This window comes from Myotis yumanensis, unplaced genomic scaffold (assembly GCF_028538775.1).
Source record: "Myotis yumanensis isolate MYYU_CA2020_CCGP unplaced genomic scaffold, mMyoYum1.0.hap1 SCAF_7, whole genome shotgun sequence".
NCBI lineage: Eukaryota > Metazoa > Chordata > Mammalia > Chiroptera > Vespertilionidae > Myotis > Myotis yumanensis.
In genome coordinates, this window is record NW_027223758.1 from 17,989,262 (window position 1) to 18,011,277 (window position 22,016).

The 22,016-nt window shown below is 45.7% G+C and overlaps 1 protein-coding gene across 3 annotated transcripts; it reads right to left on the reverse strand.

Moving 5' to 3' along the window:
* Positions 1–361: 361 nt before the first annotated feature.
* Positions 362–15,771, reverse strand: SMIM26 (small integral membrane protein 26). Of its 3 annotated transcripts, XR_011472102.1 has the most exons (6): positions 15,610–15,771; positions 13,458–13,508; positions 13,160–13,355; positions 12,423–12,547; positions 2,248–2,316; positions 362–1,882 (listed from the first exon to the last, which is right to left on the reverse strand). XR_011472102.1 is itself a non-coding variant. In XM_070419852.1 (4 exons), exons 1-3 carry the CDS (start codon positions 15,725–15,727, stop codon positions 13,201–13,203), a joined length of 324 nt encoding a protein of 107 aa, XP_070275953.1. In that variant the 5' UTR covers positions 15,728–15,771; the 3' UTR covers positions 9,119–12,547; positions 13,160–13,200. The 3 variants fall into 3 exon arrangements, 2 of the variants coding, with proteins under 2 accessions (XP_070275953.1, XP_070275952.1); XM_070419852.1 differs by lacking the exons at positions 362–1,882; positions 2,248–2,316 and having other exon boundaries at positions 9,119–12,547; XM_070419851.1 differs by lacking the exons at positions 362–1,882; positions 2,248–2,316; positions 12,423–12,547 and having other exon boundaries at positions 13,034–13,355.
* Between the last annotated feature and the right edge of the window lie 6,245 nt (positions 15,772–22,016).

Below are 22,016 nucleotides of genomic sequence, written 5' to 3' on the forward strand. Positions count from 1 at the left end.
TCTCCTCCTACAAGAGGAAGCATTCAAATAAAGAACAAGGAAAGTCATTTGGCCAGAAAAGAATACCAATTAATATGCTTGAATGTCATCACTACACACTAAATTATCTTAAGTGGCCAAAGTTAACCTCACCAGTAATGAGGAAAACATCATATGCTCCCTGATATTGCACTGAGAAAGACACAACATCAGTTTTGTGGCATTTCTGCCAAAAATTTGTAATCTGTGTGGGAAAGGAGAAACTTTCCTCTACCCTCAAGGTTCTTTCAGCTGGTCTAATTAATAACCGAATAGACATGAGTCAGATTAACAAGAGAAAATAACCAAATTTAATTCATACCTATTTATGGGAACCACGCATACATACAAGAGTCAGAGACCCCGCATGCGTGACAGATTTGAAGACAGAAAGGGAGAATGGGCATATCAGACATTCTGAGGTAGCGAGGAGGCAGGTGCCTTGAGGATTCAAAGAGCCATTGCAGGGAGAGCAGGTTTAGTAACTAATTAGTAGTTTGCCCTGCCCTCTAGATCAGGGGTCCTCAAACTACGGCCCGCGGGCCACATGCAAATACAAATATTGTATTTGTTCCCGTTTTGTTTTTTTACTTCAAAATAAGATATGTGCAGTGTGCATAGGAATTTGTTCACAGTTTTTTTTTCTTTTTTTTTTTCTTCTAAATATATTTTATTGATTTTTCACAGAGAGGAAGGGAGAGAGATAGAGAGTTAGAAACATCGATCAGCTGCCTCCTGCACATCTCCCACTGGGGATGCGCCCGCAACCCAGGTACATGCCCTTGACCGGAATGGAACCCGGGACCCCTCAGTCCGCAGGTCGACGCTCTATCCACTGAGCCAAACCGGTTTCGGCCACAGTTTTTTTTTTTTAACTATAGTCCGGCCCTCCAACGGTCTGAGGGACAGTGAACTGGCCCCCTGTTTAAAAAGTTTGAGGACCCCTGCTCTAGATAATAACCTCTTATCATGGACAAAACCCCCAATCCAAGTTCTTCTAAGTATTTGCAGAGTAGAAGTTTCTCAGGAGCCCACAGCTAAAAGCTGCCTTTAGCTCAAAAACAATCCACATACCACAAATACATGTTGAACCCCCACAGTTCCTTCCTGACCCTGGAAGTTTCACATTCCAGAAATGGTGTTAATAGTCTTTTTTTAAAAAATATATTTTTATTGATTTCTGGGAGAAAGGAAGAAGGAGAGAGAGAAACATTGATCGGCTGCCTCCTGCATGCTCCCCACCGGGGATTGAGCCCGCAACTTGGGCCTGTGCCCTTGACCAGAATTGAACCCAGGACCCTTCAGTCAGCAGGCTGACGCTCTAACCACTGAGCAAAACCAGCTAGGCCCTAGCTGCTAGGGCGATAGCCTCACTCTTGAGAAAAGTTCAGTTCAGGTAAACAGTTGTATCTCATTTCAGGAGGCAGTGATGCCAGCGGGCTCCTAAAATTAAGCCTATGGTGCAAGGACAGTGCTGGTATTTAATAAAAAGCATCTCTATGGAAACAAAAGAAAAAAAGCAGACTATAATCTGTTTCCAAGTTTTGAAGGCAGGCAGTTGAGAAGATTTCTAAATATGTCTCGAATCATCATCAGATTGAGTGAGGACAGGTAGTTACAGTCTGATAGATTCTCCTGGTCTGCAGTATGAATGTCTCTGGTGATCTTTCTGTAATAGGCAGAATGACTGTCTATATAGGAACTGTTGTGGTGATTTCTCTGAACTCCATTATCAAGTTCTCCATCTTCAGCTTACATGGCCTTGGGAAAAGGGCAGTTGCAGTTCCCAATGATTCCAAGTCAAAGGATGAAAGAAAAATTGGAAACATTTGTTTGGAGAGTCATAGGCAGATGTTGGAGGAACCTAGGATAGTTGAAGATCCAATCCATTTACAAGAAGAAAACAAAAAAATCAAAAAATAATGAACAGCATTAGAATATAATATCCACAAAGGTATATTGTAGTTTCTATTGAAACATCATTTTTCCCTCTAAAATAATTATTTTTACCAAAGATAGCCAGGTTAAGTCTAATTCATTTTGCAAAATAAGTAATTTCAATAAACTTGGCCTGATTCGTTGTATAAGTCCAGCAAGAGTAGTCATTAAGCAGAAAGGCTCTTTTAACAATGCTGTGCTGAAATTTTCCATAAGAAATCTTCAGATTGAACTTAAAAAGGCATCTTGAGGCCAGAAAAGCCATGGCAAGAACTTGCCACCAGACCTTACCTGCAATAGTATAGATTTGGTGAGTTCCTCTTTTCTCAAATTCCTCAAAATATCCTGAAGCTTCTGTACCTGCCAAGAAATGACATTTACTCACCTCCTAAGGCTGCTGATGACTTAGGTAAGCAAGGTACTATGCCAATATTTCAAAGGGTTTTTATTGGCTTCCATCAGTCAATTTTAAAGCTGTCTGGTCATATCTGAGTCAAATATGACATTCCAGTCAAATCCTTGATACATAACTAGTTTCCAACTGTCTTCTGTTATGAGGCGAACAGATTTTTATTGAACTTATGCAAATAACAATATTGCCATGAAAATGAGAACACTCACTGAGAATTTCCAAATTCTAGAGGAATCAAGAGAAAAGGACAAATGTTTCTATTCTGTTTACAAAGGTATAGTTTACCAAATTGCTCTAAGTCATAGCTAGCTTTAGAAAATTGTTTTTCTTATATCTGAAAAAAAAAATCCAGCAATATTTCAAACAAAAAGTTATAAATATTGTAACCATTCTCATCAGTTCATTCAGCCCCATCTAACTGAAATTTCTGCGTGAATCTGTTTTCCCATTAGTTCTCTCAATTTTGCCTGATAATTGAGTGATAGGGTCAGTGATAATTGCAAGTGTTCAAGTCTGCCATCAAAGTTCATTATGATTTATGCCCAGCTGGTGTCAACCCATGAACGAAGAGGTCCCTGGTTTGATTCGGGTCAGGGCACATGCCTAAATTGTGGGCTCAATCCCCAGTAGGGGGCTTGCAGGGAGCATCCGATCCATGTCTCTTTCTCATCATTGATGTTTCTATCTCTCTATCTTTCTCCCTTCCTCTCTCTCTCTAAAATCAATAATTTTTTAAAAAGTTCATATGATTTGCTCAGAGTTTGTTGAAGGCATACACTAAGTGGGAAATACATTTTCAAACACTGTCTTTGCCACTGTGAGGGTATCAGCCTTTCTTTTTTCTTTTTTAAATATATTTTATTGATTTTTTTTATGGAGAGGAATGGAGAGGGATAGAGAGAAACATCGATGAGAGAGAAACATCGATGAGAGAGAAACATCGATCAGCTGCCTCCTGCACACTCCCTACTGGGGATGTGCCCACAACCAAGGTACATGCCCTTGATTGGAATCGAACCTGGGACCTTTGAGTCTACAGGCGGATGCTCCATCCACTGAGGCAAACCGGTTAGGGCGGTATCAGCCTTTCAGTAGGGGAAGGCTTCAACCCATCTGGGAAACATACACCAGGAGCATATTGAAACCCATACTAAATAGCAGTTGAATAAAGTCCAGTTTAAAAGTACTATGGTGGCCCTAACTCAGTAGATAGAGCTTCGGCTTGTGGACTGAAGGGTCCCGGGTTCGATTCCGGTCAAGGGCATGTAGCTTGGTTGCAGGCACATCCCCAGTAAGGAGTGTGCAGGAGGCAGCTGATCGACGTTTCTGTCTCATCAATGTTTCTCACTCTCTATCCCTCTCCCTTCCTCTCTGTAAAAAAATCAATAAAATATATTAAAAATAAATAAATAAATAAATAAAATAAAAGTACTATGGTGGCCCCAGCCGGTCTGGCTCAGTGGAAAGAGCGTCAGCCAGTGGACACTCGATCCCTGGCCAGGGTCAGGGCGAGTGCAGGAGGCAACCTATCAATGTGTGCCTCTCACATCAATGTGTCTCTGTCACATAGATGTTTCTCTCTCTCTGTGTCTCTTCCCCTCCCTTCCTCTCTCTCTAAAAATCAATGGAAAAATACCCTTGCGTATTTATGTTAACAACAACAGAAAAGTACTATGGTGATGAAGAAATGCAATAAGAGATAAGAAAAAAAATGGGGTTTGATAGGAGCCTGAAAGAATCAAGTAGCCCATCTTGGATTTCCCATAGAGTTCCGTGGTCAGCAAACCGCAGCTCGCAAGACACATGCGGCTCTTTGGCCCCTTCGGTGTGGCTCTTCCACAAAATACCACGTGCGGGCACGCACGTACAGTGCGATTGAAACTTCGTGGCCCATGGACTATTCACTTAATTTATAGCCATCGTTTACCTTTATAATATGCCCTGGAAGTTTACCACGTATTTTAGAACTAGTAAACCTCCACAGTAAAAAATTTGCATATATGTAAATAAGGCTAGACGGAAATAAAGTGATATTCGGGTACATTCAAGCTGAAAAAGGAGTAATTTAAAATTTTCTTCCACGTAAATGTTCTGAAAATAAGACTTCTATTTACAAAGTAAACTGGAAATTTTTATTCAAACACTGAAACTAGCCACCGGCAGTGAAACGGGAGCTGCTTTTACCCGAGGTGTGCGTTACAAGGTTGACAAGCATCTCTCTCTCTCCCAATTTTTTTTTTGGGAGGCAACCAAAATTTTTGGTGGCCTTGTTTCGACAAGGCTTACTTGTAACGGTGTTTAAAAAATAGAGGAAAAAGTTTGTAACAGGTTTTCTCAACGCCCGGACCAGTTCCTTACATTTCTTCCCACTCCTAAGGGCTCGGCTGCACCTGAGCAGGGAGCTCTCCCTGGGAGGGTCGGTCCGGGCTGGGGGTTCACAGCCCCACTCTCGCAACGTCCCACCCAGTCGTAGGGGCGGGGGCAGCCTCCCTCCTCCCCAGCTCTGTCCCTGTGCAGAGGCTGGGGCGCGTGTTCCCCCCAACCCCCTCGGAAAGCCGGGAAAGAAGTGCCCACCCCTCTGCCAGGGACCGGCGCCTCGGGTTCCCCACCCTCGCGAGCCCGCACCCGGCCTCGCCAGCGGCTGCCGCTCCCCTCAGCCATCAGCCCGCCGGCGGGGAGGAGAGGGGAGGAGAGAAGGGGATGAGGGGAGGAGGGAAGCTGCCGGTGCGAGTCCGTCGGGTTCAGCCAGCCGCCCCAGAGCTCCCCGCTGCCCCGCCTCTGCCGGCGGGACCCGCCCCTGACGCGCGTCCGCCGGTGTTGCCGCCACCTTGGGGAGGTCGGCGCCCGGCCGCCTGCCCAGGCCTCAGGCGGTAGACGCCTCAGGCGGTAGACGCCTCGCGGTTGCCACGACGAAGAGGTCAGGGAGGGTCAGACCCCGCCTCTGGGTGAAGGGGGAGCTGTGGGAGCAAAGGGCCCAAAAGAAATGGTTTCATGTCCAGCAGCCACCCAACGCCACACGCGGGGTGAGCGGGGTTTAGTGCGGGTGCCCCTTGTAAGCGGACCCCCAAATAGACTCACCGCGTTGGTAATTCACTTCACTACAGGAAGGATGCGCAGAGATGCTGGAAATAAGCAAGGTATTCACACCTCATAGTACGAAACGTCTAAACATCATTAAAAATAAGCTCTATGAGTAAAGGGAGTGGATATTAGCAAAATCTAATATACCCAATTCAAAATGTCATTCAGAAATGCACCTACTGCAGTGGTTCTCAACCTTCCTAATGCCACGACCCTTTAATACAGTTAGTTCCTCATGTTGTGGTGACCCCCAATTTCATTGTTACAAATTGAACATGATTAAAGCATAGTGATGAATCACAAAAACAATATGCAATTACATTTGTGTTCTCCGATGGTCTTAGGCGACCCCTGTGAATGGGTCGTTAGACCCCCAAAGGGGTCGCGGTCCACAGGTTGAGAACCGCTGGTCTACTGTGTGAAATCAAAGTATGGGATCTGGGGCTTGGAAAAAGCATCTTGACTCCGCTCTCCCTGCTCATCCCCTCAGCCTTATGCTTTGCACAAAGATCTCAGTAAAGAGATGGAGCAGAAGGAACAGTAATGCCTCATGGCACTGAAATGTATCTGTTTCTCCAACAAATATTTATAAAAGTTGTATTAACTTTGTGCTTGTATTGTAGAAACAATACAGCTCTGACCATGTCATCAAAGGGCTTAAAGTCTGTGAGTTCCCAGTAAGGTAAACCCGTAAACAGCCGAAGAAGGAGCAGGTTCCAACACAATTCTTGTTATAAAAATTACTGAGTACGAAACTGTCCTCACTCTCCCTCTAGGTCAGCAGTTCTCAACCTGTGGATCGCGACCCCTTTGGGGGTCGAACAACCCTTTCACAGGGGTCGCCTAAGACCATTGGAAAACACACATATAATTACATATTGTTTTTGTGATTAATCACTATGCTTTAATTATGTTCAATTTGTAACAATGAAAATACATCCTGCATATCAGATATTTACATTACGATTCATAACAGTAGCAAAATTACAGTTATGAAGTAGCAACGAAAATAGTTTTATGGTTGGGGGTCACCACAACATGAGGAACTGTATTAAAGGGTCACACATTAGGAAGATTGAGAACCGCTGCTCTAGAACAAGAATTAAATGGAGCAAATAAATATAATGAATGAATCCCAACTCTTTTGGGGACCCCAACACTCAGGGACTAACACAGGTTTTGTGAGGCCTAAAGTTTGCTGAACCTGAAGGACTAATTTTAGCGGGGAGGGGGATTTTTAAATAAGGTTCAAAAATGACTTTATTTAGAGTAAGAAAATAAATTACAAATAACTGTAGGCTTGGGGAATCTGTCCCTTTCTCTTTTAAATCATTTCAGGCAGGTTATCCAAAATGCTGCTGGTTGCAACTTGCTTGCTCTCTTCCCCAGAACAAATCCGGCCCTCACAGGGGCTCTGACGCTTTCTTAGCTTTAACATAAAAATAAAAAATAAAAACCTTTCAACAACACTCATTTCTGGACAAAATTCTTTCTTTTTAAATTTTATAAAAGTAGTAAATACATAGTTCATAATGTATCTTTTCTTCCCCTAATAGGTGTGTAGTGTAGTGTATATCATTGTTGTTTTAATTCTACTGTTTTTTGTTTTTTTTTTAATATATTTTTATTGATTTTTTACAGAGAGGAAGGGAGAGAGATAGAGAGAAACATCGATGAGAGAGAAACATCGACCAGCTGCCTCCTGCACATCTCCTACTGGGGATGTGCCCGCAACCCAGGTACATGCCCTTGACCGGAATCGAACCTGGGACTCCCCAGTCCATAGGCCGACACTCTATCCACTGAGCCAAACCGGTTTTGGCTAATTCTACTGTTGACACTATTATAGAGGTCTCCCATTTGCCCCCCTTTACCCTCCTCCACCCAGTCCCCCCACCTCTGGCCATCACCACACTTTTGTCTATGTCCATCCCCCTTCCCTCTGACCTCCCATCCTATATAATAAAAGGATAATATGCAAATCGACCAAATGGTGGAACAACCAGTCGCTATGACGCACACTGACCACCAGGGGGCAGATGCTCAATGCAGGAGCTGCCCCCTGGTGGTCAGTGGGCTCCCACAGGGATAGCACCGCTCAGCAGAAGCCCTGAGCTGGGCTCACAGCTGGTGAGCGCAGCGGCAGTGGTGGGAGCCTCTCCCACCTCCACAGCAGCTCTAAGGATGTCTGACTGTGGGGAGCGGGCCTAAGCCAGCAGTTGGACATCCCCTGAGAGCTCCCAGACTGCGAGAGGGCACAGGCTGAGCTGAGGGATCCCCGTAAGTGCACAAATTTCATGCACCAGGCCTCTAGTAGTATATGTATTTTTCTATTTTATTTTTTTAACAAGAGTATTCCTTATACAGTGGGGCCTTGACTTACGAGTTTAATTCGTTCCGAGACTGAGCTCTTTAAGGAGCTCATTAACTCAAATTGCTCTATTAACTCAATGCAAAAAATCGGCCGAGAGACAGCTGGTATCTCAAAAAACTCGTTAGTCGTGACACTCGTAAGTCAAGGCCCCACAGTAATATACTTATATGCACAGTCCATGGACAAAGCCAGTAGGTTGGTGAAGACCTAAAGGAGGGAATGGGGAGGGGCTGGGAAGAGGAGAGTGGAGGGATTTAAAAGGGGGGGGAGCCCTAACCGGTTTGGCTCAGTGGATAGAGCATCGGCCTGTGGACTGAAAGGTCCCAGGTTTGATTCCAGTCAAGGGCATGTACCTTGGTTGCGGGCACATTCCCAGTGGGAGATGTGCAGGAGGCAGCTGATCGATGTTTCTCTCTCATCGATGTTTCTAACTCTCTATCCCTCTCCTTTCCTCTCTGTAAAAAATCAATAAAATATATATTTAAATAAATAAATAAATAAAGGGGGGGAGCAAGTGGGAGATATATGTGATTCTATCACCAATAAAAGTACAGAACGTCATAAACTGATGAACAAAAACAGAGACAGAGACAGAGACAGAGAAGCATCAATCAGACTGTCAAACCTCAGAGGGAAAGTAGGGGAGGGTGGGGGTAGGGGAAGAGATCAACTGAAGGATTTGTGTGCATGCATATAAGCCTAACCAATGGACAAAGACACCAGGGGGGGTGAGGGAATGAGTTGCAGGGGTCGGGGTGGAAGCGATGGGGGGATAAGGACACATGTAATACCTTAATCAATAAAAAAAGTATGTATTTCTATTTTTTGAATCCTTGCGCTAGTGGGGTGGCCTGTGGGATCGGGCCAAAACCAGCTCTCCAACACCCCCCGAGGGGTCCCGGATTGCGAGAGGGCACAGGCCAGGCTGAGAGACCCTACTGGTGCATGATCAGGGCTGGGGAGGAATGTCGGAGGTTGGCCAGCTAGGGAGGAACCGAGGGAGGGCTTCAGGGCATGTCCGGCCTGTCTCGCTCAGTCTCCATCAGCTGGACCTCAGCAGCAAGCTAACCTACTAGTTGGAGCCCTCAGCCCTTGCTTCTTAGTGCTGGCCAGCTGGGGGAGGAGCTGGGGGAGGTTGAGGCACAGCAGGTTGCACCCCAACAGCCTCTGAGGAGACCTGGCGCCAGGACCGGGCCGCGCCGCTGCCTCTGTGGAAGGGGCAGCACTGGGACCGGGACTGCGCAGCCCCCTCTCCCCCTTTCAGGTCAAGACTCTATATTTTGAAAGTGGGAGGATTATGGAAATATCTCAAAAGGTTTGGACATTTGACTAAATAGGATCAATGTCATTATGAAGCAATACTTAATAGTCATTTAACTGAAGTGACCATAAAAAATTTCAAAAGACAAATTCAGTACCTTACATAATTTTTAGCAAAACTTAGTTCTTTCGCATGGACAACAGTGTGGTGATTGGGGGGTGGGGAGATGGGGAATGGAAGAGGATATAGGGGGTAAATGGTAATGGACGGAGACTTAACTTGGGGTGGTACATATATAATAAAGCGTACAGATGATGTGTTGTGGAATTGTGCACCTGAAGTCTGTATAACTGTGTTAACCTGTGTCACACCAATAAATCCAAAAATTTTTTTTAAAGCGTAGTTCCTGCCTGGCTGATGTGGCTCAGTGGTTGAGCGTCGACCTATGAACCAGAAGGTCATAGTTCAATTCTGGATTCCCGGTCAGAGCACATGCCCAGGTTGTGGGCTCAATCCCCAATAGGGGGCATGCAGGAGGCAGACGATCAGTGATTCTCATCATTGATGTTTCTCTCTCTCTCCCTCTGCCTTCCTCTCTGAAATCAATAAAAACATTTTTTAAAAACTGTGTGGAGCTGGCACGGCTATAGCATACTCAGCCCCAGGGCGCCTTATTTTGCCACGCTAGCTCAGCCAGGTTCAGTGACCCTGAGAGGGGGCAGTGAAGGATGGAGAAAAGACAGACAAGAGAAGAAAGCTGGGTCTGGGTGGGACGCTGTCCTCTCTGATGGAGAGTCAGTGCCACAGACTACAAGCCATGTCTTTATTTTATAGCAGATGACACGAGGCAAAGTAAGGGTGTGGTCAAGATGTTTACAACATTCTCATGGGTTTCGATCCTACTCAATTACACGCACCTGAACCCTATCAAGCCCACATCACTCAGGCAGATGGGGACACATGTTCAGACCATAGGTTCAAGCTGACAACTAGAGCTGTCGGCTATAATTGTGCTGGGAGAGCTCTGCCCTCTAAGCTGGGACTTGCACGTGGCCATGAGAGGACTGTGCTCTCTCATTAGTCCAAGGCTTGAACCTGTCCAAACACTGTAGCTGCTCTCCACAAAAAAATAAAAATAAAATAAAAAGCGTGGTTCCTACTATTAAGGAGATTCAGTTTTCTTAGGTAATCAAGGACCTAATTCAAACATAAAACACAGAAAATTCTTTTGATAAAACACATTTCTTTGTTTTCTAGACAGAAAAAATTTTCAAAATATCAGTAGTAGACCAATAATCTAATAAAATTTTGTCCTTTTTAGCAGAGAGAAAACCAAACTCTAAATTTACATCAGATTGCTTTTGATATTTAAATTCACTTACATTTATTTCAATCTTTTTTTTTTAAATGTCGATTTTTTTTTTAGAGAGAGGAAGAGGGATAGCGATCAGTTGACTCCTGCACTCCCCCTACTGGGGATCGAGCCTCCTGCATGCCCCCTATTGGGGATCAAGCCACAACCCCGCATGTGCCCTAACGGGGAATTGAACCCGGGACCTCTTCATGGGTCAATGCTCAAACACTGAGCCATACCAGCTGGGAAAATTTATTTCAATTTTATTCAGCTTCACTACTCATAAAATTTATTTCCTGAAGTTTCCTTTTTCATAAACTTGCTTCAATTTTCAGTGTCCCTTTTAGTGTGTAAACTTGTTCTCTAATCCATTCAGAAAAAATCAGGCCGAAACCGGTTTGGCTCAGTGGATAGAGAGTCGGCCTGTGGACTGAAAGCTCCCAGGTTCGATTCCGGTCAAGGGCATGTACCTTGGTTGCGGGCATATCCCCAGTAGGAGGTGTGCTGGAGGCAGCTGATCGATGTTTCTGACTCTCTATCTCTCTCCCTTCCTCTCTGTAAAAAATCAATAAAATATATTTTTTTAAAAAAAGAAAGAAAAAATCAGGACACAATTACTTCATTTTCCTTAATGAAAACGTATTTCCCCATTTTGTACCTTTTTTAAAGCCAAATATATCCTATTTTTCCTGTATACATAGTTGTTTTCTCTATTATTAATTTTTGTATCTTTACACATGATATAATTCTTCACCTTTAAAAATCCTAATTTCTGCCCTAGCCAGTTTGGCTTAGTGATTAGAGCGTCGGCTGGTGAACTGAAGGGTCTCAGGTCTGATTCTGGTCAAAGGCATGTACCGCAGTTGCAGACTCGATCCCCGGCCTGTCAGGCCATGTGCAGGAGGCAACTAGTCGATGTGTCTCTCTCACATCAGTTTCTCTGTCTCTACCCTCCCCTTCCACTCTCTAAAAATCAATAGGAAAAAAAAAAATCCTTGGGTGAGGATTAACAAAACAAAAAATCCTAATTTCTAGTGATAACTAAGGAATAAACAATTGTGAACTGTTATACCATTTATAAACACATTTTATAATTTCTAAAAGTATTTTCTTCACAGTACAGTTTTTTTAATGTGGCACAAAACAGGTTAACTAAGAGACTCAACTATCTTTAGTTCCTCTGTGAGAAGCAAAAAGTAGGCAAACCTACATTCAGTAAGAAACGTTTCAGTACTTTATTATATTTGGAAATGGTCTAGACATTCAATGAATATCCATCATTTAATTTAGCTAGCAAACCTTTAAAGTTTCAAGTTACCAAATTACCAGGCTTAGAAAACCATTTCTAAGTATACCTATGTTGACATAAGAACGTCCAAATTTGTAGAAAACATTTATAAGTTTATTAGATGCTCTGGCCAGGTAGCTCAGTTGTTTAGAGCATCATCCCAATACCCAAAAGTTGTAGGTTTAATCCCTAGTCAGGGAATATACAAGTATCAACCAATGATTCTTGCATAAAGAAGTGGAACAAGCCCTAACCGGTTTGGCTTGGTGGATAGAGCATTGGCCTGTGGACTGAAGGGTCCCAGGTTCAATTCCAGTCAAGGGCATGTACCTTGGTTGTGGACACATCCCCAATAGCAGGTGTGCAGGAGGCAGCTGATCGATGTTTCTCATCATTGATGTTTCTAACTCTCTATCCCTCTCCTTTCCTCTCTGTAAAAAATCATTAAAATATATTTCCTTTAAAAAAGTGGAACAACAAATCAATGTTTTCTTCTTTCTCTCCCTTCCTCTCTCTAAAATCAAAACAAAAAGAATTTATTAGAATTTATTTTAGCCAGAGGCAGGCAGGTTCAATGAGTGGCTGGCTGCATTCCAGTTCATGGTGCCAGGACTTCCAAGGCCTACAACATAATTTGCTTTAATTCTGAGGTATCCAAACACAATTTTTGATAAATATCCCTTGAGTTAAGCCCACTTGTTACTTGCAATCAAGGGACCAGTGCGGCACTCTCGGACAGGAACCACGTTGTCCCAACTTTGTACTCCGTGTCTAGAATATTGGTAGTCACAGTTGGGATTTAATCCATACCTGTTCTGGTCCTAAAGAACAGATAGAGTCTATTTAATTCATAACATTCTTACCAAGCACCCAATAGTATCCACAGATTGGCTTTAAATCCCATACTGAACATGGAGATTTGCTGAACCTAACCTTAAACGGACCACTAAAGCCGTGTCTGACAGCAACATAAAATATAAAGTTCATGAACTAGTTTCAGAAAGCAAGCATATGGAAGCTCCATGTAAAACTTCACTTCAACCCTTCACTCATGTACGTACAGAGCAGTGGTTCTCAACCTTCTGGCCCTTTAAATACAGTTCCTCATGCTGTGACCCAACCATACAATTATTTTCGTTGCTACTTCAAAACTGTCATGTTGCTACTGTTATGAATCGTAATGTAAATATCTGATATGCAGGATGGTCTTAGGCGACCCCTGTGAAAGGGTAGTTCGACCGCCAAAGGGGTCTCGACCCACAGGTTGAGAACCATTGGTATAGAGGAACACTTCCTGAATATGCAAGTTTACTTTTCCTCAAGGAAATATTTATTGCATATTATTAGTAATCATATTTTACATAAAAGATTAAATTAAAGGTATATACTTTTCAAAAACATAAAATTGAAATCAAGGCATCTATCACATTTACATGCTGAAACAAAGTCCTGGTTTTCGGAATCCAGCAGTCAATCATGATTCTGGTCCAGGGCCACCAGTCCATGATTTCCAATAGTTGAGGATCTTGTCAGTCATTGGAACAAAATCTTCTTTATATGTGACAATCGTTTCCACATAAAACCCTTTCGGGGGCTCAGTTATTTCCTTCGTTAGGTCTAATTCGTCACCTTTAAAAAATATGGAACACCTGAATTATTAACATTTAACTTAAGGAGCAGTCATTAAAATTATTTAGTCAAGGCTTAGAAATAAAACAAAATAAGAATTACCTGACTCAGGGCTTTCATATGTTGAGACATCTTTTTGTTCTACTTCATCACCTTTAAAAAAACAAAACACCTGAATTATTAACTCTAACTTAAATAACAGTCATGTAAACTATTAGTAAAGTCTTATAAGTAAAATAAGGAATTACTCCCACCCCCCATTAGATTCCTGACACCATTTTCTTTCTGTAAAAAAGAAAAATAAATAAAACATGACCACTACAGACAATGAAATGGTTAGACTCAATACTTGCGTGGGCATGTGTACTTTCAGGCCACTGATAATCTTCATCACCAAATGTAATCTTCAGCAGATTTTCCACATCACAGCTTTACCAAGATGTACTTAACATATCATACAATTACTCCTTTAAAATGTAACGCTGCCCTGGCCAGTGTTGTTAAATGGTTAGAGCGCCTGCCCAGCATCAAAGGGTCTGGGTTCAACTGCCACTCAAGGGCACCTACCTAGGTTGCGGGTTTGATCCCAGCCCTGGTGGTCCGGGAGCAACCAAAGGATGTGTTTTTCCTCTCTCTCTCTCCTCCCTCCCTTCCACCCTAAAAATCAATGGAAAAAATATCCTCGGGTGAGGATTAAAAAATAATAATAAATAACCCTAGCTGGTTTGGCTCAGTGGATAGAGAGTCAGCCTGTGGACTGAAGGGTCTGGGGTTCGATTCCAGTCAAAGACAAGTAGCTTGGTTGCAGGTTTCCTGGCCGCAGGAGGCAACCAATGGAGGTGTCTCTCTCACATCCATGTTTCTTTCTGTCTCTCCCCATCCCTTCCACTCTTTCTAAAAATCAGTGAAAAGCCCAACTGGTGTGACTCATTGATTGAGCCTCAACCAATGAACCAGGAGGTCACAGTTGGATTCCCAGTCAGGGCACATGCCCTGGTTGCAGGCTCCATCCCCAGTGAGTGGGTGGGTGTGTGTGTGGGGGGGGGGGGGGGGGGGGGGGAGGAGGGAGGGATACAGGGAGGCAGCCAATCGATGATTCTCATCACTAATGTTTCTCTCCCTATCTCTCCCTCTCCCTTCCTCTCTGAAATCAATAAAATATATATATATATTTAAATATATTTTATTGATTCTTTACAGAGAGGAAGGGAGAGGGATAGAGAGTTAGAAACATCGATGAGAGAGAAACATCGATCAGCTGCCTCCTACACACCCCCTACTGGGGATGTGCCTGCAGCCAAGGTACATGCCCTTGACCGGAATTGAACCTGGGACCTTTGAGTCCGCAGGCTGACGCTCTATCCAATGAGCCAAACCGGTTAGGGCTAAAATATATTTTTTAAAAAATAAATTAAAATTCAATGGAAAAATATCCTTGGGTGAGGATTAATAAAAAATTTAAATTAAAATAATAATAATACTGTAAAATAAAATGTAACAAATGCTTTTCAGTACATGCAGATCTGTGGAACCTACACAATTTTACACTATTTTCATCCACAAAAATAAACCCCATACTCTGCTATCACTCCTCCCATTCAGCCACAAGCAACCAGATATCTATTAGCAGTACAGATTTCCAAGCAAGTTTTTAAAGCTAAGGGAGTTCCTTTCTGGTAAGGGTTTTTTTAAATATTATTTTTTATTGACTTGAGAGGAAGGGAGAGGTAGAAACATCAATGATCAGAATCATTGACCGGCTGCCTCCCGCGCACTCCCTACTGGGGATCGAGCCTGCAAACCGGGAACGAATCCTTGACCAGAATTGAACTGGGACCTTCAGTCCGCAGGCCTTTGCTCTACCCATGGAGCCAAACCGGCGTGGGCTCCAGTAAGGTTTTAATAATATTCCTTAGCTGGTATAAGTGCTGAAATTGCTCGCCAAACGCGACAAAGGGCTAATGTTTCAGAAGCACCCGTGTCCGGTGCCTGAAAACTCCCATCTCTAAGGTTACATTGATTCTTCAAATTCTTAGTATAAGGCACGGCCTCACTCAAAAATATAAGATTTGGGTAAGAGAATTTAAAATGCAGTTCCTGGCAGATTCCATTAAACCGAATGGCTGTAAACAGCCGTTCCCCAAGTTTTGCAGACTATTTAGGGCTGGCTCCCAGCGAAGCTGCTCCTATGACCCCTGCGCGAGCCCCACGGAAGGCTGCATGTCCCGCGGACGGTCTTGCGGGAGAGCCGTACCTAATGGTTTGCTCTTTTTGCGGCCGGAGAGAATCAAGGCGCCCAACAGGGTCCAGGTGCCCAAAGCGTAAACAGAGGACATGCGCCGGTACCAAAGCGAGGCCTGGTCCGGACGCATAGCGCCGCCGGAGGAAGGAAGGTCTTCTCCAAGACTAGGGGTGTAGGCGGGTCTTCCGGTCCGCGCGCCGCCACCGCCGCCGCTTCCTCCAATGGGGAGCTGGCCCCGATGCATCCTGGGGCGTGTAGTCCGGCGAGCCGCGCCCGCAATTGGGCTCAGGTCGGGGAACTTTGGTTCCGGTGCCTTGCTGCGAACCAAGACGCTGCATGCCAAGTGACCTGCCAAATGAGTCCCTCTGAGCAAACTTCCACTTGCAAACTGACGTGCTTGCCGCAGTGGACACGCAATAAACTGCCATAGTCCTTTCCAGCCTTAATCAAAACATTTCTAAGCATCAGATACCACGGGCCCCTCGTGCTCCTGTTACGGCTCCAGAAACGTTTTCTTCGGTACCTCCGAATCCTTCGGGGCTCTTTCTACATTGCCCATCCTCGTCTAGAAAGTGATATTTTGACACACCCCAAATTTATGGATGGATCACAGGCTGAAATTTAAAGCTAAAACTATAAACGAAAAAAAAAACCATAGAGAAGAAAAATCTTTGCTACCTTGGCATAAAGAGTTTTTAAGTTTCTTAGCACAAAACATAAAAACCTGGGGAGAGGGAGGAAGCTGGCGGGCGGCGGGTGTGGAGTCAAAGAGAGTGAGAGTAAGGGAGCGAGAGGGAGAGCGTGTGTGAGGGGACGGCACGACGGCGCGGGAGCCTAGGGGGCAGACGGTGGGGCTCTCGGGGCAAAATGACTCTGCTACTGCCCAAGGCACCGCCCCCCCCCCCCCCCCCCCCGCCGTCCCCCGCCCGACACGGCTTGGAGGCTGCCGCCATCTTGAAGGGCTTGCAAGGTCCTCCTTGGGAGGGGCCTGCCCCGCCCGCCACCCACCGGACTCACCGACGCCTGAGCCCACGGGCACCCCCGCCCCGGAATCCGGACACCCCCGCCCCGGGATCCGCTAGCCCCAAGGACAAAATATACAAAAAAAAAAAAAAAGAATATTTCCTGGACAGAATTTTATGAGCAACTCTTCTAGTAAAAGCCACAGTAAAATTTGCATATACGTAAGCACAAGTGCAGGACGGGAAAAATGATATTCAACAGTAAATCCAAGTTAAAAAAGGAGTAACTTAAAATTTTCTTCGAATTATATGTTCTGAATATGAAGCTTCTATTTACCGAATAAGCTGGAAATTTTTATTCAAGCACTGGAAGTAGCCACTTCACTGTAATAGGGGTTGCTTTTACCCGAGGTGTGCGTTACAAGGTTGCTCGGCATCTCTCTCTCTCCCAATTTTTTTTTTGGGAGGCAACCAAAATTTTTGGTGGCCTTGTTTCGACAAGGCTTACTTATAACTGGTTAAAAGGAAAGACAAAGCTTGTTTCAGCTTAGCCGAGTGAGTTTGTGAGCTGCAGTATTTCACTCCGTTGGTGTAGCAAAGAGTCAATCAGTGTTTATCGGCCATCATTGATGTTTCTACCTGGAGCTAGTGGTTCTCAACCTCGGCTGCACATTGGAATCACCTGGGAAACTTTTAAAAATCCTGATTTCTGGGTTTCATCCTCCGGATTCTAATGTGTAGCCAAGGTTGAGAACCACTGACCTAGAGTCTCCCGTCCTCCCTGAAATCAATAGGAATATCTACACTAATAAAAGAGAAACATGGTAATTAGCGTACGACCGCTACCCTTCCCATTGGCTAATCAGCATATCCTTATGCAAATTAACTGTCAGCCAAGATGGCGGCCGGCAGCCAGGCAGCTGGAAGTGAACATGAGGTTTGCTTGCTCCAGTGACTGCAGACTCCAACGTTCCCCGCCTGACTTGCCGGCCTCTGAGCTGCAACTCTAAGAAACATTGTAACAAATATAGAAGCTAAACAAAACCCAGAAACCAGCTTTCAGCCAGCCAGGATCTCAGAGCTGGAGTTATACATTGTTTCGATTATAGAACGGCAAACAAACCAGATACCTGCTTTCAGCAGCGGAAGCCTCAGAGCTAGAGCCAGAGCTAAAGCTGGCCCAGAATAAAAAAAAAAAAAGGAGCGGTTGGGAGCTTCAGTCAACTGCCTGCCTGAAAGCAGCCCTCAGCCCCTCACCCAGACTGGCCAGGCACCCCAGTGGGGACCTCCACCCTGATCCAGGACACCCTTCAGGGCAAACCAGCCGGCCCCCAGGCCTCTATCCTATATAGTAAAAGGGTAATATGCCTCCCAGGACCAGGATCAGCGGAGCCGCGAGGTCTCCTGGCACCAGATCAGCATGACGGGGGCAGCGCCCAAACCCCCTGATCGCCCTGCAGCTCTGTGTGTGACAGGGTTCGGCTTCCCAACCCCCTGATCGGCCCTGCTCTGTGTGTGACAGGGTGCGGCGCCTCAACCCCCTTCCCCCCACAGGCCCTGCTCTGTGTGTGACAGGGTAGAGCCATAACCTCCCCATCGGGCCTGCCCTGAGTGTGACAGTGGCGGCGCCCCAACCCCCTGATCCGCCCTGCTGTGTAACAGGGGGCGGTGCCCCATCTCCCCTATCGGCCCTACTCTGTGAGTGACAGGGGGGAGCTCCTCAACCCCCTGATCGGCCCTGCTCTGTGCGTGACAGGGTACGGAGCCCCAACCCCCCTGATGGGCCCTGCTCTGTGCGTGACAGGAGGCAGCGCCCCAACCCCCTGATTGGCCCTGCTCTGTGCGTCACAGGGGGTGGTGCCGCAACCTCCCCATCGACCGTGCCTTGAGTGTGATAGGGGGCGGTGCCCCAACCCCCAATCAGCCCTACACTGAGTGTGACTGAGGGTGGCATCGCAACCTCCCAATCCACCCTGCTCTGTGCATGACAGGGGGCGGCGCCCCAACTCCCCAATCAGCCCTGCTCTGAGCCCGACCAGGGGCTGCACCTAGGGATTGGGTCTGCCCTCTGCCACCCGGGAGCAGGCCTAAGCCAGCAGGTCGTTATCTCCCGAGGGGTCCCAGACTGCAAGAGGGCACAGGCCGGGCTGAGGGACCCCCCCCTCGCTCCCCCCCCCCCCCACCCAGTGCACAAATTTTTGTGCACCGGGCCTCTAGTATATATATATTTAAAAAACCACTTTTGAGAATGTCCTAGTTGTCTTTAGTCACAGAGGGTGGAAGTAGAAAGGTCCGGAGGCTCATTGTGCATTCAAGAATTAAGAATATTTGTTGAAATCTGTTGCTTGCCTTTTTTATATAATTGGATTGTCTCTGTAATTTGAGTTGTAAGGCTTGTTACATACTGCAGATACAAATTCGTCACCTATTTTGAATAGTTTCATTTTTTCTTAACCGTCACTTTTGATTCTGCAAATGTCCTATTTCCCAATGTTCATTTTCAAAATATTTTTTTTCTTTATTAAGGTATTATATACGTGTCCTTACCCCCGATTGACCCCACCCCCACCCCCACCCCCCCGCCTCACTCATGCCCTCACCCACCTGGGGTCTGTGTCCATTGGTTATGCTTATATGCTTGCATACAAGTCCTTTGGTTGATCTCTCCCCCTTACCCCCATCCTCCCCTACTTTCCCTCTGAGGTCTGAGAGTCTGATCGATGCTTCTCTGTCTGTCTCTGGATCTGTTCATCAGTTTATGTTGTTCTGTATTTTTATTGCTGATAGCATCACATGTATCTCCCACTTACTCTCTTTTCCCCCCCTCCCCCCTCCCCCCTCCCCCCTCCCCCCTCCCCCCTCCCCCTTTCCCAGCCTCCCCCTTTTCACACAATCTCCACTCTCCTCTTCCCAGCCCCTCCCCACTCCCTCCTTTAGGTCTTCACTAACCTACTGGCCCTGTCCATGAACTAAGCATATATTATAAGGAATACTCTTGTTAAAAAAATTAAATAGAAAAACATTATAATCTAGAGATAAAGGAGGAGAGAGAAGAAACATTAATGGTGAGTCATTGATCACCTAGCGGTTGAGCTGGCAAGTCTCCCCCACACTTCCGCAGTCCTAAATCACTACCCACTGTGTTAAAGAAACTGGGTTAGGAAATAACTCCGAACGTACACAAAGTTTTTTTTAACTTTTCACTCACTACCAGTTAAGAAAGCTAAAACCCTTTCTAAGTCCTGTACAACCGTACAACCACTTTCTTCTACTTTTTAACCAGCGTTATAAAAAAGCCTTGCCGAAACAAGGCCACCAAAAATTTTGGTTGCCTCCCAAAAAAAAAATTGGGAGAGAGAGAGATGCCCGTCAAACTTGTAGCGCACATCTCGGGTAAAAGCAACTCCTATTTCACTAACGGTGGCTACTTCCAGTGCTTGAATAAAAATTTTCAGCTTATTCTGTAATTATCAGTTTCATTTTAGGAACAATACATGGAAGAACATTTTAAGTTACTCCCTTTTCAGCTTGAATTTACTCTTGAATATCATTTTTCCGTCTAGCGTATTTACATATATGCAAATTTTACGGTGGCGTTTTACTAGAACAAGTTGCTCGTAATACCTTTTCTAGGGAATATTCCTTTTTACATTTATGTATATTTTGTCCTTGGGGCTAGCGGACTCCGGGGCGGGGGTGCCCGGATTCAGGGGCGGGGGTGCCGGTGGGCTCAGGCCCGCCGAGTCCGGTAGGAGGCGAGGCGGGGCGCAGCCGCTGCCCGGCCGCAGGCTCCGCGTGAGGAGGACCCGGCTGACCCTTCCTGATGGCGCGGCTCCGCCCCAGGCAGCCCGGGACGTGCCCTTGGCGGGAGCCTCGGCTCTCGGCCCTGAGAGCCGGACCACCTACCCCCAGGGCTCCCCGCAATCCTACTGCCCCTCACGCACACTCTGGCCCTCTCACGTCCTCCCTCCCTCGGACCCGCCGCCGCCACGCTCCTATAAATGGCAATAAGCACAGGGACTTGCTTAGTCACCACGGAAATATAAGTTAAACCACAGCCAGACATCATTACACACCTATCGGAATCACTGAAGATCCGACGGAGAACGCCTGGAGTGGTAAGGATTTGGGGCAATCAGACCTCTCAGGGGTGGGAACATAGAATGTCACCTCTTTGCCATACCGTCAATTTTTCTCTTTTTAATTGATCTTAGAGAAACATCAGTGTGAGAGTGAATATCCCGGTGCCCCGACGGGGGTAGAACCTGCAGCCTGGGGGTGTGCCCTGACCGAGAGCCCGGGCCCTTTCAGTGTAAGGGACACCGCTCCGGGGCTTGATTTTTTAAAAAATCTTTTATAGTGGTGTTTTCTTTAAGATTAAAAATATATATATATTTTATTGATTTTTTTACAGAGAGGAAGGGAGAGGGATAGAGAGATAGAAACATCGATGAGAGAGAAACATCGATCAGCTGCCTCCTGCACACCCCCTACTGGGGATGTGCCCGCAACCGAGGTACATGCCCTTGACCGGAATCGAACCTGGGACCCTTCACTTTGCAGGCGGACGCTATCCACTGAGCCAAACCGGTTAGGGCGTTTTAAGATTTTTAATGGAAGAGAGAGAGAGAGAGAGAGAGAGAGAAACACCTATTGGCTGCCTCGTACACACCCGCTACCCAGGACTGAGCCCACAACCCAGGCATGTGCCCTGACCAGGAATGGAACTGGCAACCTTTTGGTGCACATGATGTTGCCCAACCAACTTGGCGGCACAGGCCAGGGCAATAATGACTGTTTCTTAAAAAGTTGAACTACACCCACCATACACAATTCACACATTCCATTCCTATTTACCCCACCCCCACCCCCGCCAAAATGAAAACAGTACATTCACACAGCACACGGATATATACAGAGCTCTAGTCATAAGAGACAAAAATGAGAACCCAAATGCCCATCAAATAGTGAATGGGTAAATGAAATGTAGTATTCTACTCGCCAATGGCAGGAACTACTGCCCTCGCCAGTTGGCTCAGTGGATAGAGGGTTGGCCTGCGACGGAAGGGTCCCGGTTCCTTCCCCAGTAGCGGGGAGGCAGTCAATCAATGATTCTCTCATCATTGATGTTTTTCTCCCTCCCTCTCCCTTCCTCTCTGAAATCAGTTTTAAGTCTTTAAAAAGGGAACTACTGTTACATGAAACTTCTGGATGACTCTAAAATGGATTATGCCATGTGAAAGCCAGACAGAAGAGACACCAGACATAAAATTCTGGAAGCAAATTAATCTGTCGTGAGAGAAAGCTGACCAGTGGTTTCCTATGGCTGAATGTGGAGAAAGGACTAAAAATGGGGCCTGAGAAAACATGGAGACAATGGAAATGTTCTTGTATGTTGGTGGTGGCGGTTTCATGAGTGTACACAGTATTGTGAAAACTTGCCAAATTGTACCCTTT

Excerpts from the sequence above, each read along its gene's own strand:
- SMIM26 (XM_070419852.1), bottom strand. The coding sequence starts at position 15,727 with ATGCGTCCGGACCAGGCCTCGCTTTGGTACCGGCGCATGTCCTCTGTT. Across the intron at positions 13,509-15,609 it reads CAAAAAGAGCAAACCATTAG|GTGATGAAGTAGAACAAAAA; the intron begins GTACGGCTCTCC and ends GTTTTTTTAAAG. Across the intron at positions 13,356-13,457 it reads ATATGAAAGCCCTGAGTCAG|GTGACGAATTAGACCTAACG; the intron begins GTAATTCTTATT and ends TATTTTTTAAAG.